The following is a 16200-nucleotide window of genomic DNA, read 5'->3' as shown; positions in this document are numbered from 1 at the left end:
TGAGCTACACTGGGTCTGACAGGGCTGGGGAGAGAGGCCCAGTGTCACATCTGGGTGTCGGGCTGGCTTGCACTGTTCCTGTGGCCCCAAGCCCCCAGGATCCCCCAAGCACTATGATCTATGTGTATCTTAGATACCCCAGGATGGGGTAGGGGGGTCTTAGAGCATCCACCCAGGAAGACAGGGTGCAAGGGATGTGATCAGGAGTAGCACAGGGCTCTCTCCAGCCGAGCTCCCTGACAGACAGAGGTGTTGGGTGGGGTATTGTGAGGGTTTGGGGGATCATGCCAGTTTGTTCCCAGCTCCAAGCTCTGAGACTCTGTCTCTCCCCCAGCTTTAGTCCTGCAGCAAGCCTTGGTCCCCAGCCCTCCCCGGGTCACAGGTCCTGCTCCCCTGGAGGGGCTGCTGCTAAGGCCTGCATCTCAGCTCTGTACGGCCTGAACCCAGCTCCTCCCTGCACAGCACTCGCCAGGAGCCCGGGACTGTCCATGACCGCCTGGCTCCTGGGCTAGCTGCCTGCTGCTTTTGTTCCAGAGGTGTCCGTGGGAGCCTGGCACCTTCCCCTGGCTCTGAGCCACTCCACTCAGCCTGGGAACAGACCAGGCAGCTAGGCCCCAAACCTGGGGCGACCGGGGGTCAGTGTGTGTGCCTGGGCCAACTTTAATGGGCCACAGTGGCACAGAAATCATCTTGTGCCAGCCTTAGGCCCCAGCCCCAGCCCCCAGCTGCAAGAGGCTGAGGTCTGGGCACTCCCTGAGAGGCCCAGCTTCCAAAGCCGTCTTCAGCCCATTAAGGTGGTCAGTAGTCTTGTGTACCACAGTGGAAATCCACTGACACCCTGCATGAAAAGGATGTCACAGGAAGAGAGCCAGCACCCAGTTAATGTCGGCATGGCAGAATTCAGAGGGATAGACGTGTGCGGGGCTCCAGGAACAAGGGCTCTTTGCCTAGGTGTCTGTGGGGATTGTCATGGGTAAAGATGGGACTTGTCAGGGTTGGCGGGACACTGGTCGAAGGTGGAGTGGTCTGGTGGGGGCTCTATCCAGAGGGGCTTTTATCCTCTGCTGAGCCCTGGAGTGTGGGCTTGACCCATGAGATGGGCAGTTGAGATGGTTCAGCTCGGGTTTTCCCCCAGTGTGGCCGGCTGTATAAAAGCGTGATTCTTGGCCCCATTGATTAGGGACTCAGCCAGTCACGTTGTGGGGAACTGCCCTTGGGACTTGATGTCAGACCCTGCTGGCAGCCCCTGGCCACAGCTCAGGGCTCAGTGGTGGGGAGAACTTTCTAGCAACTCAAGCCTCCAGGGAGGTGGCCATGTTTTTGTCAAGGCGTCATGGGGGGCGGGGGGCGTCTATTGCAGAAGGCCTTGCCCTCATGGGTGTGCAGGAAGCCAGCAGGGAGCCGGGGCAGGACTCTGGTGGCATGGGGGTGATTAGAGCCCTGTGTGTCAGGCCGCTGGCAGTTTGCTAAGCCTGCAGGGTCTGCACTGAGCTCTGTGGGCCTGGGGGTGGGGGTCTCAGGGACCCTGTGGTGGGAGTCCCCTGACCCACCCCACAAGGGATTCTGGTTCACTGGTTGGCTGGTCACAGGCCACACCCCACCCCATGCCCAGACCTGGCCAGGAGACAGTCAGCCTTCTGAGACACAAGAGCCGGTCCCCTCCTAGGACGGCGGGCCCTGCAAGGACCACGGGGAGGTATTGTCGCCTCCCCAGCCTTTGGGTCTGGCCGGGGGCAGGTGGGGCACCTTGGGCTGCTGGGAAAGTTCTACAGCAGAACCCAGGAGAGGTGAGGTGCTGTGCAGATCGGGTGGGAACTGACCCCACCAGGCAAGGAGGGCACATGTTGGGGGCCAGGGCTACCCCTCTTTCCTCTCCAGCTGAGAGACCTGGCAGCAGGCCTGGGGTCCTCCCAGGCACCTTCTCTGGTGGGGTGACAAGAGGAGCCTCCTACCCCATGGCGGCTGCTGAGTCGCTTCAGTCGTGTCCGACTCTGTGCGACCCCACAGACGGCAGCCCACCAGGCTCCCCGTCCCTGGGATTCTCCAGGCAAGAACACTGGAGTGGGTTGCCATTTCCTTCTCCAGTGCATGAAAGTAAAAAGTGAAAGTGAAGTCGCTCAGTCGTGTCCGACTCTTAGCGACCCCCTGGACTGCAGCCCACCAGGCTCCTCCGTCCATGGGATTTTCCAGGCAAGAGTACTGGAGTGGGGTGCCATTGTCTTCTCCTACCCCATGGCACCCCTCACTTATTTCCCCTGTAAAGTGTCCCCACCCTCCCTCTCACTCTTCCATCTTCAGACCTTGCCCTCTGGGCAGCCCCCACCAGGGGCGGGCTGCCCGCTGGCTTCTCTCCTCCTTAGCCCACTTAGCACACTCCCCACAAACACCCCTGACCTTCCTGGATGTGGCCAGCAAGGGCCCCGGGGGATGCTGGCAGGGGCTGGGTGTCCCAGGATACCAAGGACCTGGTCTGCTGCCCCCGCCCAGCTTGAGACTGCCTCCATGTCACTGAACCCCATTAGGTGCTGATGGTGTCACCTTTTTGACCCTGTTAACGCTCACGTCACAGGGTGGGGTTAAGTCTCCTGGCAACACAGAGCGTGGGGCCAGAATGGGGGGAATTTCAGTGGGGTGGTGGCTGAGGCCCAGGGCTTCTCCCTAGAACTCAGCAGGGGCTTCCAGGGCTCTGGGGGCAGCGGGGGCCCAAGGACACAGCGTGGGCTCACCTGTCAACTGGGGCAATCGCAGTAGCCAACCTCGGGGGGTGTGAGAGCCTGGGGTTCTGGACCACGCCACCCCGAAGGAGTGCAGGGTCGAGGGTCTCTGGCCCTGGGTTCCAGGGTATCCGACCCCCATCCTCGGCTCCCGGAGCCCTCTTCAGAGCCCACCACCACCACATTCTCCTCTGCAGAAGCCCCTTTGAGGACCTGAGGCATTTCCCAGACCAGCTACAGCAGCCCTGGCTTCTGGTCACAGAACAGCTGCTCTGATTCATAAAAATCATTTTTTATTTTCCTCTTCAATTCAGAGAGTAGGGTCTTGTTGGGAAGAAGAAAGGGTCCTTTCTGTGGCTGAACTGGGAGGACTTTTCTCCTTCCTCCCTCTCTGCCCCCCACCCCAGATGCCCACCCGCTCTTCACACTCCCCCTCCCTGGCCACCCCACTCAGCTCCGGCCCTTGCCTACTCCGTTTCTTCTTCCATCTCCCCATCCTTACTCCCCCAGTCCTAACTCCCCTTCTGGGGTCCCAGAGGGTGGGACTTTATGCAAACTGGAGATGGGGGGAGGAGCCCCCATAGATTCCTGTCCCCTGATCCCTGGCCACCAGCTCAGGGTCAGAAGTGGAGGGACAGGCATGGCCATCACCCTCCCACTGTCCCCCGAAGGGTGCGGCAGGAAGGAGCCCACCACTCGGCCAGCTGAAGGCCGAGGGCGGGTGGGCAGGAGGCCCAGACCTCCCGAGGGGTCACAGGGGGGTCTGTGCCTGGGAAACGGGCGTCTGGGAAGGAGGAATTTACAGACTTCTGTTTACCAAAACGAGGCCCCGTAAAACATTTAACAGCAGCCAATTAAAGGGGGACAGCTGTGGCGCTTTAACCGCTCCCCCTACTACACACACAGGCCTCTGCCCTCCCCTGCCCTGGCCCGCCCCCACCCCTGTCGGGCTCGCCCAGCTTTTGTCAGGTCTTCTAGGAGCTGCATTTCATCTTGGAAACATCTGCTCCAGATGTGTCTCCACTCACAAACCAGGCGAGGCGGCCAGGCTCCCCAGACTCAGCCGTGCCCTCGGCAGGAGGGCGCTGCAGAGGGATAGGCCTGGGGGGCAGTGGGCACCTCCCCTGTGTCCTCCCACGGGCCCAGGGATGTGAGCCCCTCCGTGGGGAGACGCCCAGGGACTTCTCAGAGCTTTTGCAACACATGTGCTCAAGGGGAACCTCCAAACGGGACTGGTATGGGAGCGTTCTGCGGGGAGCTCCTCTTGAGAATGGGTGCCACGGCTTGACCTCAGATCTCCTGATCCAGAGACCATTCTCCTGCATCATTAGGGGCAGGATGGTCGCTATGTCGAGGGGGCCACCAGGACCAGGGTGCAGGGTGCACCCTTTGGACTGGGGGCCTTGACCCTGGGGGCTCCCAGAGTATTTGATGCCCATGTGTTTCCCATTCTCTCAATGCTCCTTGTCCATCCCTACCTCTTAGCTGGGTTCCACAGCCCGACCCACACTGGCATGGCTCCCCGCTCCCCAACCTCAGGCCTGCCAAGGGGCTGCTCCTGGGCCCCTCATACTCACAGCAAGCTCCAGGTATTCCAGGGCTTACCCCCGTGCACCCAGAGATCGAGCCAGCCTCCACCCTCCATCTCAACAGCCTCAGCACCCAGGCAGGCCAGCCTCAGGGCCTCTGAGGACCTGGGGCCTGGAGGCCTGTCCTGTAGCTCTGAGCCCCTCCTTCTGGAAAGGTGTTGGTCTCATGTGTTCCAAGGAGCATGCGGCCATGAGTTGCCACAGGAGTTCCAATGAAACAGCAAAGGGCTTCTGTCCTAAGAGGAATTTAGAAAACAGTAAACGAGCAGGTCACACGGAGCTAGCTACCTGCTTCAGACTTGTCTGAACTTTGTTGTGATGCACTGAGACAGAAGTTGGCACCCCTGATCCCCAGGAAGTGGGGCTCACAGCTCCCTTGTATCAAGGCACGGCTATGACCTGGCTGGAACACTCGCCCTGGGACCCGCCACCCTCCCCTCAGGGCCCGATGCCTCGGGACCCTGAGCCAGCGTGGCCACTGCTCCCTGGGGAGACCCTGGGATTCCTTCCCACTCCCTTGTCACAGCCCAGGCGCCTCAGAAGTCAGGTGGGAAGCTGTTCCCAGCAGCCATTCACTCTTGGGACAGCCATGGGGTCCCCAGGAGAAGCTCCTCTGGGACTCATTTTCCATGGGGAAAATGTTAAGAGCATTAGCTCAAAGCAGGAATTTTGGAGCAAGACAGCATCCTGTCCAGCCCAGCCCAGCCGGCTCAGCCATCCCAGCTGCAGGCCTCCACCCGCCCCCGCCCCCTCGCCGCTGGGCCTGGTGGGGAAGGACCAGCTGTGAGGAGCCACATTGCAGGTGGCTGGTGGCTCTGGGCATCCAACAGACACGCCTGCCACGGCTGTGCCTGGTCTCAAGGTGCCAGTGCCTAAGGGGCCTCCTTGGCCAAATGTTCGCTCTTTCTGTCTTCATCACTTCTGGGAGGCAGGGTGTGTGTCCCAGGTGGCCAGAACGAAGTCCGGGGTGTAGCTGGTGGTCCTCTGCTGGGCAGGGCCAGTCCAAGAAGACAGTCCAGGCCCCTCAAAGGGACAGAGAGGGGCCTGCTTGATCTGACTTGGAGGCTCCAGTGAGGGTCTGGGGCTGGGGACCAACGCAGGAAACTCTTCTGGGGGCGATGCCATCATGGCTGGGGACCAGCTCATTTTGCAGATCTCAGAGCACTGAGGAGGCCCAGCCAGTGGGGAGCCCGGTGCCCATGGCCTCCAGCCAGGCAGAAGCTGGCCACACCCAACCAAGTCAGCCTCAGGGTGCGGGTCACTGAGCCCAGAGTGGCTTGCTTACCTGGCAGCTATGGATGGTACAGGCCAAGGTGGTGTCCGGCCCCGCCTCTCTCCTCTCGGCCTGAGCTGTGAGGGCCTCCCTGTCCACTGCATGTGACCGCCATATCTCCCTCCTCCCCAGACACCTCTCCAGAGCCCCTTTTGTTGGCCTGCCTTGAAGCTCGCGCACTGCTAAGTGCTGCTGGGAGAGAAATCAAAGCCTCCCTCCTCCATCCTCCCCTCTCTCCCCAGCCCATCAGCAATTCAATTTGTGCCACACCGGAGGGATGGTATTAGTCGAGTCAGAGTTAATATGATGTATTGATGGGTTGATTTCCCACCGGCGGGCTGCACGCCGGGCTCCGCGGGGCGTCACTCCTGGGCCACCCGCCGGCTTCTCACCTCGCTGGGGTCAGGGCAGGTGCAAGCCTGTGGCCCAGAGGCGCCTCTACCACAGTCTCCTTGCTTCTCTAGCTCCAGGGTACCCCAGATTTTCGGGGAGTCTGGCATCCACCTTCCTACCCATGAGCCACTTGGATCACCATGGAAACAGCAATGTTCTCTATGGGCAACATCGTTTCTATGGAACCCAAAAAGGCAAGTGCTGGCGTGGGTCTGTGAGGGATTGCATGGGGCCTGGGACACAGTGAATCCTGGAGGGGTGGAGGGCAGGGCCGGGGGCTTTTGGGGTGCCAGATGAAGGTGGCCAGCCTGGATGAACCCGTCTCTCTAGGTCTCAGGCCACACTGTAGGGACAGGGGCTGGAAGAGGATGGGCGTGCTTCTCAGGCCCCCAGAGAATTTAAAGTGCGGGGCCCAGGACCACGGCCAAGCAGCTGGTTGCATGCCGGGGTCAGGGGAGCATGCTGAAAACACAGCCATGCTCCATGAGCTCTCATCACCCAAGTGGAAGCATCTCAAACAACCACGGCCCTGAAGGAGAGGCACCCAGCTCCCTCAGCACCTGGCCTTACCCTGTGGCACCTCCGCCCCGACCCACCCAAGCAGCTCAGGGGTCCCAGGGGCAGTGGAGGGGAGAATACCATCTGATGGGGGTAGGGGAGCCCCCCAGGAGCCTATACCTCTTGCCTCATCGAGCTAGACAGCACAAGGCCCAGGCCCCAACCCACACCAGGGCTTGAGGTCAGAGGGGTCAGAGGTGGGGGGTAGGGGGTGGAGGCAGCAGCAGGGGACAGGGGCAACGGTGTGCCCCTAGCAGATGGAGGGACTCCTACCCCATTGGCAGGAGATGTCGCTGGAGTGGGTACGCTGAGGTTGGAGCTTTGCTGATAGGAGCATAGTGCTGGTGGGGTCAGGAGGGCATTCCGTAAGGAGAGTGTGTTCATACCACATGCACACGCACACGTGTGTGTGTAAGGCCCAGCCTTCAGGGCACAGATCCCATCAGGGAGCCCATGGGAGATGTAGCCACCTGGAGAGGAGACAGGTGTAGGGGGTGGCCTGAGACCTTGATGCCCGGTGTCCAGGATTTTTCTTGGGTGGGGTGACACTTCATCTGCATTTTAGAAAGATCTTCCAGGGGTGAAGCCCAGGAGGCTGGGGTTGCTTACCGTGTTTAGATGACAAGTGATCTGGACTTGAACTGGACCATGGGATCCCATGCGGAGCCTGGATGGAGCACAAGGGTCAGGGGGCCCCAGATGACCCCCATTTATGGCCCAGGCTACAGGAAGGGGTGTACCTGCAGAGGAGCAGTTCAGAGGGGAGGGGTGAGTTCAGCTTCCATGCTGAGGGGCTGGGGGGTGGGGCCACCTTCCCAGGGGGTGACTGCACACTCATGGTGCAGGTCAGTGCCAGAAGGGTGGGTTGAAAGATTGATCTGGCTCAAGGAGAGGGGCCACCCGGGTGAAAAGTGTAAATAAGGACAGATCCAGCTCCAGGGAACCCTAAGAGTGGGGCTCTGAGTGGGGGCAGGGGAGGGGCCCACAACGTACCTGGCAGGCTTCAAGCAGCAGCAGCTAAGGAGGAGAGAGTCCTGAAGGGTCTCAGAGAAGGAAGGGGACCCCAGAGTGGTGACCCCATGAGGCAGGTTGGGGGTGGGCCCTGTGGCCAGTCCTCCTGCCCTCCCGCCACCGTCCCCTCGTTTCCTCACAGCCTCCCACTCTGTGACATTGGGGTGTCTGTGTCCTGGAGCCAACCTGGCATCTTTGTCCAGGCGGGGCAGCTGAGGTTGTGGAAGGCCTTACTCTCACTTGGCCCAGCCCAGAGCTGGCCAGGTTGGGTCGGGGTGGATGAGACCCTGCCTGCAGACGGGCCAGGAGCACTCCCCGGCCCCATGAAGGGTTCACACAGACACTGGATGCCCAGGGAGCCAGTCTCCTCGGGGTTGGAGCCCAGGTGCTCTTGCCCAGAGGAGAACCCCGCACAGGCCGTGGCCTGAGTCCCTCCACCTCCCACATCAGCCCCCGCATGTGCTGCTGTTTTGACAGCGCTTGTCAAGAGCAGGCAGGTGGTCCCAGCCCCATAAATCCGACCCAGAGCTAGGGACCCCCTCCAGGGTGTGGGCCGCTGGCTTCCAGGAGCTCTGGCGGCCTCCTTGGCTCTCACAGTGTTGTGGCCGAGCCTCACCCAAGAACACTTTGGTTTTGGAAATTGAGCTAATTAGGTTTAGCCCAGGCTACCCTCTTCCCCCTTGCTTTAATTAGCAGGAAATTGACAAGGAATTTACACGACTGAGGACAGTTTTACAAGTTCCAAATGTTTCTTTTGTTCCCTCTCTAGGCTCCAGGCCATCCAGGCTGCCCATCCGCCACCCCAGCTGGGTGTAGAGAGGGGCAGCCCTTCCAGGTCCCCAGTAACCCAGCCCCAGCTTAGGGAGCAGTGGGTGTCTGCAGGGCTGGCCAGGGACCCAGGTAGAGAGCAAGGCACCCCAGGTTAGGGGGGCCCCAGGCTGGCCCCATACAGGGAGCTGGGGGAACACCCCCCAGCCACTCACGCAGGATGGGCCAGAGCTGCAGAGACATCGAGAGCCCAGAATGGACTAGGTAGGGGTGGCCGTCTGGACCATTCTCCTTTCTTCCTTCCTTAAAGGATCACCCTAGCCCCTGGTGCAGAAGGGTTGGGGGCCTCTCAGAGTATTCAGAAAGTAGGTAGGCTGGGTCCTTCACTCCTGGCCCCTTCTCAGATGCACGTCCGCCCAGGGCCTTACTTCCTCCTGGGCGGGGGTATCTTGGCACTTACAGGGGGCTACTAAAGGCCATCCATTTTGCTGTCCACAGTGTGCTATCCTGCTTTCAGGGGCCTGCCTCAGATAACTCCCCATGTGGCTGGGCATCCTGAGCTGTGTAGTGGCCACATCATAGCACATGCTGTCCACTTTTAGCCATCCCCCAACTATAAGCCCCTGGAGAAAGAAATGGAAACCCACTCCAGTATTCTTGCCTGGGAAAATCCCACGGACAGAGGAGTCTGGTGGGCTACAGTCCATGGGGTCGCAAAGAGTCAGACACGACTGAGCGACTAAGCATACAACTATAAGCCCACAGCCTCCTTAGCCTTTAGGGTTCTGATGGCTGTTGGTAAAGACCTGATCAGTTTGCACTCCTCCAGCATCGTGTGGGGCTGGGGGAGATGCTGCAGCCCCAGACTCCACCCGCTGAGTCCAGCGAGGACACACTGCCACCCGCTCCCGCCCTTCCTCCCCTAGTCCACAGGGTCCAGCTGGGCATGGGAGCTGTGCTCTTTTCAGCGTTCATCTCCTAGGGGTGAACGTAAGTCAGAACCTCTGGGGCATGGGGAGTCGGTATTGAACGGGGACAGAGAGCTTCAGATTGGGACGATGAAAAATTCCGGAAATGGATAGGGCCGAAGGTTGCACACCATGAGCACAGTAGCCACTGAATGGCAAGCTTTAAAATGGCTAAAGTGGTGATGTTTATGTTAACATGTTTTCGACAGTTATAAACCTTCCCCGGAAAGTGCCAGTGGGTCAGGGTCAGCCGGTGATGGTGGGGAGGCACCTGGAGCAGTGTCTTGGGGGCACTAAGCCCTCTGGCCCCTGCCTTGGGCTTCCTGTTGACCTCAGCTCTCTTGGCACGCAGATAACTTCTACCTGCGCAACCTGCCCCCCCAGCCCACGCTTCTGCCCGCCAACCACAACTTCCCCAGTGTGGCCCGGGCTGCCCCCGGCCACCCCATGGGCTCCTGCAGCCGCGACCGGGGCGAGGCCAGCCACCTGCAGAAGGGCACCAAGGAGTTTGACCGCTTCCTCATGGGCAAAGAGAAAGCCGGCAAGGCGGTGGAGGGCAAGGAGCGGCCGGCAGCGGAGGAGGACGTCGCCCGGGGGCGGCACAAGCTGGTGCTGCCCGTGCCAGGGGACTCTCATTGCAAGGAGGGCAGCATGGCCCGGGGAGCTTGTGAAGGCCGCCCCAAGCACCTGGCCTCCTGCCTTCTCAACACCAAGGTGCTCGACGGCGAGCTGGGCCGATCTGCGCTGGCCAGCTGCGCGGGGGCCGTGCTGGGGCGGCCGGGTGTGGGCGTGCCGGCCTCTGGACGCTGCGCCAAGGAGGCGGCGGGCCCCGCAGAGCCCGGGCCAGCCTTCAGCGAGTGCCTGGAGCGGAGGCAGATGCTGCACCACGCCGTGTCGTACACAGTGCCGTCCGGCCTGCCCGCAGGGCCGCCCCCTCCCCTCAGCACGGCCGCAGCCGGCCCCTTCCCCTGCCTGCAGCTGCATGGGGGCCCGGATGGGCTCTGCCCCTTGCAGGACAAAGTCCCCCGGGACCTGAAGGCCAGCGGGCCCACCTTCGTGCCTTCCGTGGGACACCTGGCCGACAAGAGCCGCCCCTTTCAGGCGGCCGAGGCCTGTGCCGTGGTGGGTGAGAGCAAGGACCGGCACCTGGAGGTGGCTGCCGCACCTGACCATGCTGCGCCTTACGGGGTCTCCTATGCCCACCTGAAGGCCGAGGGCAAGGGTGAGCGGCGGTCCGGGAGCTTCGAGGCAGCCCTCAACCCCCGACTGAAGGGCCTGGAGTACCTGGATAGTGCCGGCCCCGAGGCCCCCTTCCCCGGGCTCCCCAAAGCGGGTCTGGACAAAAGCGGCTACTTTGAGTTGCCTGCTCCCTCGCAAGACTGCGCCCGGCCTAATCACCAGGACCCACTGGGCGGGAAGGTCACCCAGGCCTGCTGCACTTTAGACAAGGCTGCCAGCAAGGAGACTCCTGTGGGTGCCCCCGGGGCCCAGAAGGTGGCTCGCATCCGGCATCAGCAGCACTTGGTGGCCCCTGAGGTAGAACCGGGGGGCAGCGGGGCTGAGGCCAAGCGCAAGTCTCTGGAGCTGGCGTCTCTGGGCTATGGCGGGCCGCCCCCGCCCCCGTGGAATGTCCAGTCAGGCCAGGGGGCCACCATGGCCATTGGCGAGGAGCGCAAGGCAGGCACCTATCTGGACCCCTTTGGTGGCACCCTGCAGCAGGCTGCCCTCCTGCCACAGGACCTGCCCACCCCGCCCGACGAGGTCTCGGCCATGAAGAACCTGCTCAAGTACAGCAACCAAGCTCTGGTCATTGGCCAGAAGGCGCCCTTCGTGGGCCTCGGGGGCCTGAAGGCCAGCTGTGCCCAGCAGGACGGGAAGTTCCCAGCCTCCAAGGGTGCAGGCCAGGCCCCGGGCGAGGTGGAAAGGCCCGACTGTGCCCGAAGCCGGGAGCATGATGCCACCCACAGTGATGGGGAGGTGCGGCAGCCGCCCGTGGGCATTGCGGTAGCCTTGGCCAGGCAGAAGGACACGGTGAGCCGGTCGGAGTCAGCCTACGGTGCCAACACAGGGCGGCAGGGCCGGGCAGCCCCCACCTTCAAAGGTACGGACCCTCCACGGAGAGGGAGGCAGGGGGTGGGGGTGTCACTGACTTGCCCCAGTCCACTCACCTAGGGCTCCCAGGGCTAGACCCCAGGCTTTCACGCCCATCACCTCCCCACATCTGCAGTTTTCCCTAGGGCTGAGCTGACCTGCCCTGCACCTTTCCCGTGAGGCTCACAGGGCAGGAGACCCCCTCAGTTCATCAGTCTCCTGGCTCGAAGTGGGGTTCCTGCTTGCTTTAGCTGTGGCTCCCCAGCCGACCCAACCCTCACCCCTTCTGCCATCTCCCACCCGTGCAGCTGGCGGTGGGCCCCGCTCCGCCCACCCGCTGGACCTGGAGGCCGAGGAGGAGAGGGCCCGCCTGTGTGAGGACCGCCTGGGGCTCGCCGGCCGTGAACTGCTGCTGCAGTAAGAATCAGGCTGCACCTTTGGGCTGGGGACTGGGCCACGGCCCTGGGGGTGCCCAGTGGTGCCACATGGGATTAAGTGGCCACAATGTCAGGTTTTGTGACTTGTCTCCGGGCACAGCTGTGCACCCACCCCCAGGCTGTGCTGGGGTTTCTGCCCACTTTGAAGGGAGTTCTGCTAACTTCCCCTTGGCTAGGGGACCAGTGCTGGTACTGAGCGTGACCCCACAGGGTGGGGTGGAAGAGCTGGGCTGGGGTGGCTGGTTGTGCGGAGCCTTAACCCACCCCCATGATGGACAGGGACAACAAGGACCTTGTGGAATTCGCCCGGATCCACCCATCAGGCGGCTGTCCCGGGGACCTGGCCCCCCATCTCATGATCACCGGGGGATCCTCCCTGCAGAGCAGCCAGCTGGCCGGGGACCCGGCCCCCCATCCCCACCCTGCCCACCCTCCCTGGCTGCCCCGCACCCGCAGCCCCTCCTTGTGGATGGGAGGACATTCCTACGGTCAGTGTCTGAGGGCAGGTAGGGCACGGGGCAGGACAAGAATCCTGGTGGGCGTGGTGGTCAGTGCCGGCCCAGGGCCCTGTTTCCTGCTCTGCTCTGTCTGACCTCAGTGCCATGTCTCCACAGGCCTTGGGCACCCTGCCCTGCACCAGAATCTGCCCCCCGGCTTCCCTGCATCCGTGCCCGGCTCCATGCCCCCCGTCTTCCCCCTCTCCCAGGAAACCCCCACACAACTAGTCATCCTGCCCTCTGAGCCCACACCCCACACGGCCCCCCATGCGCTTGGTAAGGGCCTCTCGGGCCAGGCTATTTGCATGTTTTGGGGGGGATCAGAAGTGGGTATGAGGAAGGGAGCAGCCCCCTTGGGTGCTGGGGAACGGGCAGCGAGGCAGGCACCCAGCCAGGGTCCGAGAGACAGGTGTGAGGTGAGAAGCGAGGGCTGGAGGAGGCCCGCTCGGTGGCTGGGATGTGGCCCGGTCATCCTGTCTCCACCGAAGCTGACCACTCTTCTGGCCCTGCCTACAGCTGATGTCATGGACCAGGCTTCGCTGTGGCCCCCCATGTACGGGGGTCGGGGCCCCGCCTCCCACATGCAGCACCCGGGCCAGCTCCCCGTCTACTCGCGGTCCCAGTTCCTGCGGCAACAGGAGCTGTATGCCCTGCAGCAGCAACAACAGCAGCAGCAGCAGCAGCGGGCCACTCAGGCCCTGGAGCTGCAGCGGGCCAGCCAATTCCAGGTACCCACCCCCTGGCCATGCCCAGCCAGGATCCAGGGCACCACCGGCTCCCTCTGTGCTTCAACCTGGTCCAGTCCAGGAGTCCCCACTGCCCACCCCCCCGCCTCTGCCCTGCACCACAATGCCCTGAGCATTGGGGACCCCGGCTGGGCTGAGCCTCTGCCCCACCCCAACAGCAGAAGCCTGAGGACCACCACCTGGAGCCGGAGGAGCCCGCCCAGGAGAAGGCCTTGAAGTCCACCCACAAGCCAGTTGCCTTAACCCCCACGGCCAAGGGCACCCCCTCACCCGCCACCGCAGGCCCTGCCAAGCTGTCACCCTGCTGCCACTCTCCCGCCCCGAAGCCCCCCCCTGCCAGCTGCCCTACACCACCACCGCATCCTGGCGCCCCGTGCACTTTATCCGTCTGCCCCACTGGCAGCTCTGGGCTAGGCTCCAAGCTGCCCGGCACCGAAGACAAGAGTGGGGAGGGCCAGCGCCCCAGAGCCGACCTCAACACGTTGGAACCAGGTGAGTGCGGGCGCACTAGGCTGGCCTTGGCCTGCCCCCCTCCACTCAGGCCTGTCACCTGCCTGGTGGGCTGAGCTGAGTGGGGACCAGGCTACCTGGCTTGGCCCCTGCAAGGCTGGCCTCACCTTCCCTGTCCCCCTGATGGGGCCTGGGACAAGGTGGCCTGTCCCCCTGCTCTTTCCCTTCCTCCCTCTCCGTGTCCTTCTGAGGGACCCACAGGGAAAGCACTTAGGGTCCCTGCCCCTGGCAGATGGGGCAGGGTGAAGGTCAGGCCCAGGCAGCCTGCACTGGAGCCTCAAGGATGAGAAAGCGCCTGGCCTGCCGGGGATGGTGGCAGGACCACGGGGCAGCAGCCATGAAGCTGGGCAACATGGAGCTCATTCTCACTGTGGGGGCCTGAAATGCCACGGCTTGGGCCCGAGGCAAGGAGCAGCAGCCTGCGGTGAAGGGTCCAGGCCCAGCCCGGCCTCTGCAACTGCCCTCCCACCCACTGCCCGCCAACTCCCCACAGCTATTTGATTCTCTCTGAATTAGGCTAAGAGTTTACAGTGGAAGCCCATGTGGCAAACATAAAACCCGTCCCAGTTCCACAATAAGGAGGCTGAGCCAGCCGAGGTGGTTGTGTGTGTGTGTGTGTGTGTGTGTGTGTGTGTGTGTGTTTTAGACTTTTTTGCTTTCTTTTTTTTTATTGTAGTTAATGGGGCGTAATGCCTCCGACAGGCTGCCAGCTCGTTCTGGTTCAGGAAAAACTCTGATTCAAGTATCTTGTTTTAAAATCCCCCCTTTTCTGGTTAGCCACACCACACATGCCAGAGGTGGCCTCTAGGGACCCCCCCAGGAATCCCCCCATCCCGCCAAGGCTGCGGCAGGAACTGGGGAGCTCACAACCATCCTGATCGAGGAGGGGGGCCTGGAAAATCGCCCCTCCTGCCCCCGGTGCTCTTCTTCTGCCCCTTTCAACACACCGTGTCCCCATTCCTGCCTGGCACGTTTCACAGGCAGAGGGTTGGCTGGGGACCCTCCCCACCAGTGGAACTGGGGCATTGGAGGCCACCCTTGTCCCCAGCTGCTCTCCTGACCGCGCTCCTCTCTTGCAGACCTGCCTCCCGGATACACGTGCCCCGCGGCGGCCAGCTCGGGCTTCTCCCTGCCCCGCAGCGTGCACTCATCTGACCTCTCGGACCCCGAAACTATGCAAACCGCCCCCCTGGGGCCCCAGCCTGAGCTGGCCAGGACGTTCCCGCCTGGGGAGCTCTGCCTCCGCAGCCCCCAGAAACTGGAGGAGCCTGGGCTGCCCTCAGGGACCAGGGAGGCCACCCAGGACCTTGCCACCATGCCCCACCCTGCCGAGCGGGGACCCCCGGGGAAGGCAGCAGACCCCAGTCCACTGGAGGGGCTGCGAGAACTGCGGTGCGGGGCTCTCCTCGAGGGAGGGGGCCCTGAGGCCTCTGGCCAGGCTGATTCTACTCAGGGAGGAGGGGCCCAAGAGGCAAGGACCACGGAGGAGGGGCGGGAGGAGGGAGAGCTGGGGCCCTCGTTGGGGGCCGGTCCCCAGGCCGTGGAGCAGCCGGCGAGGAGCCTGGGCGCCCTGGATCAGGCCGAGCTGGGCAAACAGCAAGCCCCTACAGAAGCAGAGGCGGAGGAGGTGGCCGAGTTCGAGGAAGCCGAGCTAGAAGAGGAGGAAGAGGAGCAGGACTGGGGTTCAACTCCTGACAACAGCCAGCTGCCCAGGGAGCTGCCCGGGCTGGACGCTCTGGTGGCAGCCACCATCAACCTGGGGGACCTGCCTGGCATCGGCCCACTGGACTCTCCGCCCCCCGCTGTCCCTGGGCCACCCAGAACAGCTCCCCTGCCCCGTAGCTCAGGGATTCATGGAATTGCCCTGCTCAGCGAGCTGGCCGACCTGGAGATCCAGCAGCAGAGGACTGAGCCAGCCCTGCAAGGTGAGCCCTATCCCTCCAGAGCCCCGGGAGCTGGACCCTCAGGCACAGACTCAGGGTCAACCTTCAGCCCCACTCAGTTGTCCCCACAGTGTGTCCCCGGGTCAGGAAACCAGGCAGGTGCGCCCACACCTCCAGCATCACGTCCAGCCCCACCTGCAGGTTGGGCCATGGGGGCAAGGCCTCAGGGCCAGGCCTGTGGCCCCGATGGTGGTGTCAGGAAGACCCCTGGGATTCTCACGATGCCCTGGGAGGCAGGGGGTGTGCTCAAGGTTGTCCCCATTTTATGCACAAGGATGCCAAGGCCCACAGGTCGGGGGGTGGGGGGCCCAGGTCACTTACGATGATCTCACAGCCAGGAAAGGGAAGGAGAGATGGCGCTCTCTCTGCAAGCTATCTCCACCTTGGGTTCTGCAGCTCCCGAACCTGATACCTGCATGGGGTCCAGCTAAAGACACAGTGACCCTCGCCTCCCAGGCCCTGGGAGGAGGGGCCCTGGGGAGGTGAGGCCCCCTAAGCCTCACCAGGCCCCCAGAACTGACCTGCTGGGCAAGTTGCTCCTGGGCTCCCTGCATCCCACCCAAGGGTCAGGCCTCTGCTTAGGCCTCTCTAGCCCTTAGGTTCCCCCCCCGAGACTCCCCCCAGGCTCTCCCAGCTGGAACCCCAGGGGGGCAAGGGGAAGCACCCCCAGCCAGGCACTGTACCCAGTCGACATTTATAGAA

At 62.8% G+C, this 16200-nt stretch overlaps 1 protein-coding gene across 4 annotated transcripts in view; it reads left to right on the top strand.

The window, feature by feature from the left end:
• BAHCC1 (BAH domain and coiled-coil containing 1) overlaps positions 1–16200 on the top strand; it is a 60964-nt gene that overhangs the window by 28648 nt on the left and 16116 nt on the right. For 2 of the 4 annotated variants that reach the window (XM_024980989.2, XM_059878615.1), the window contains exons 4-11: positions 6041–6163; positions 9627–11375; positions 11674–11782; positions 12082–12290; positions 12417–12575; positions 12816–13027; positions 13204–13537; positions 14635–15480. In XM_024980989.2, coding sequence (XP_024836757.1) covers positions 6041–6163; positions 9627–11375; positions 11674–11782; positions 12082–12290; positions 12417–12575; positions 12816–13027; positions 13204–13537; positions 14635–15480 — 3741 coding nt within the window. Of the gene's footprint in view, positions 1–6040; positions 6164–6740; positions 7296–9626; positions 11376–11673; positions 11783–12081; positions 12291–12416; positions 12576–12815; positions 13028–13203; positions 13538–14634; positions 15481–16200 lie in introns of those variants that run through there. The other 2 variants (XM_024980990.2, XM_059878616.1) reach the window with 2 other exon arrangements.

The sequence above is a fragment of the Bos taurus genome, chromosome 19, assembly GCF_002263795.3.
Source record: "Bos taurus isolate L1 Dominette 01449 registration number 42190680 breed Hereford chromosome 19, ARS-UCD2.0, whole genome shotgun sequence".
NCBI lineage: Eukaryota > Metazoa > Chordata > Mammalia > Artiodactyla > Bovidae > Bos > Bos taurus.
This window is presented reverse-complemented; position numbering and strand designations above follow the sequence as displayed.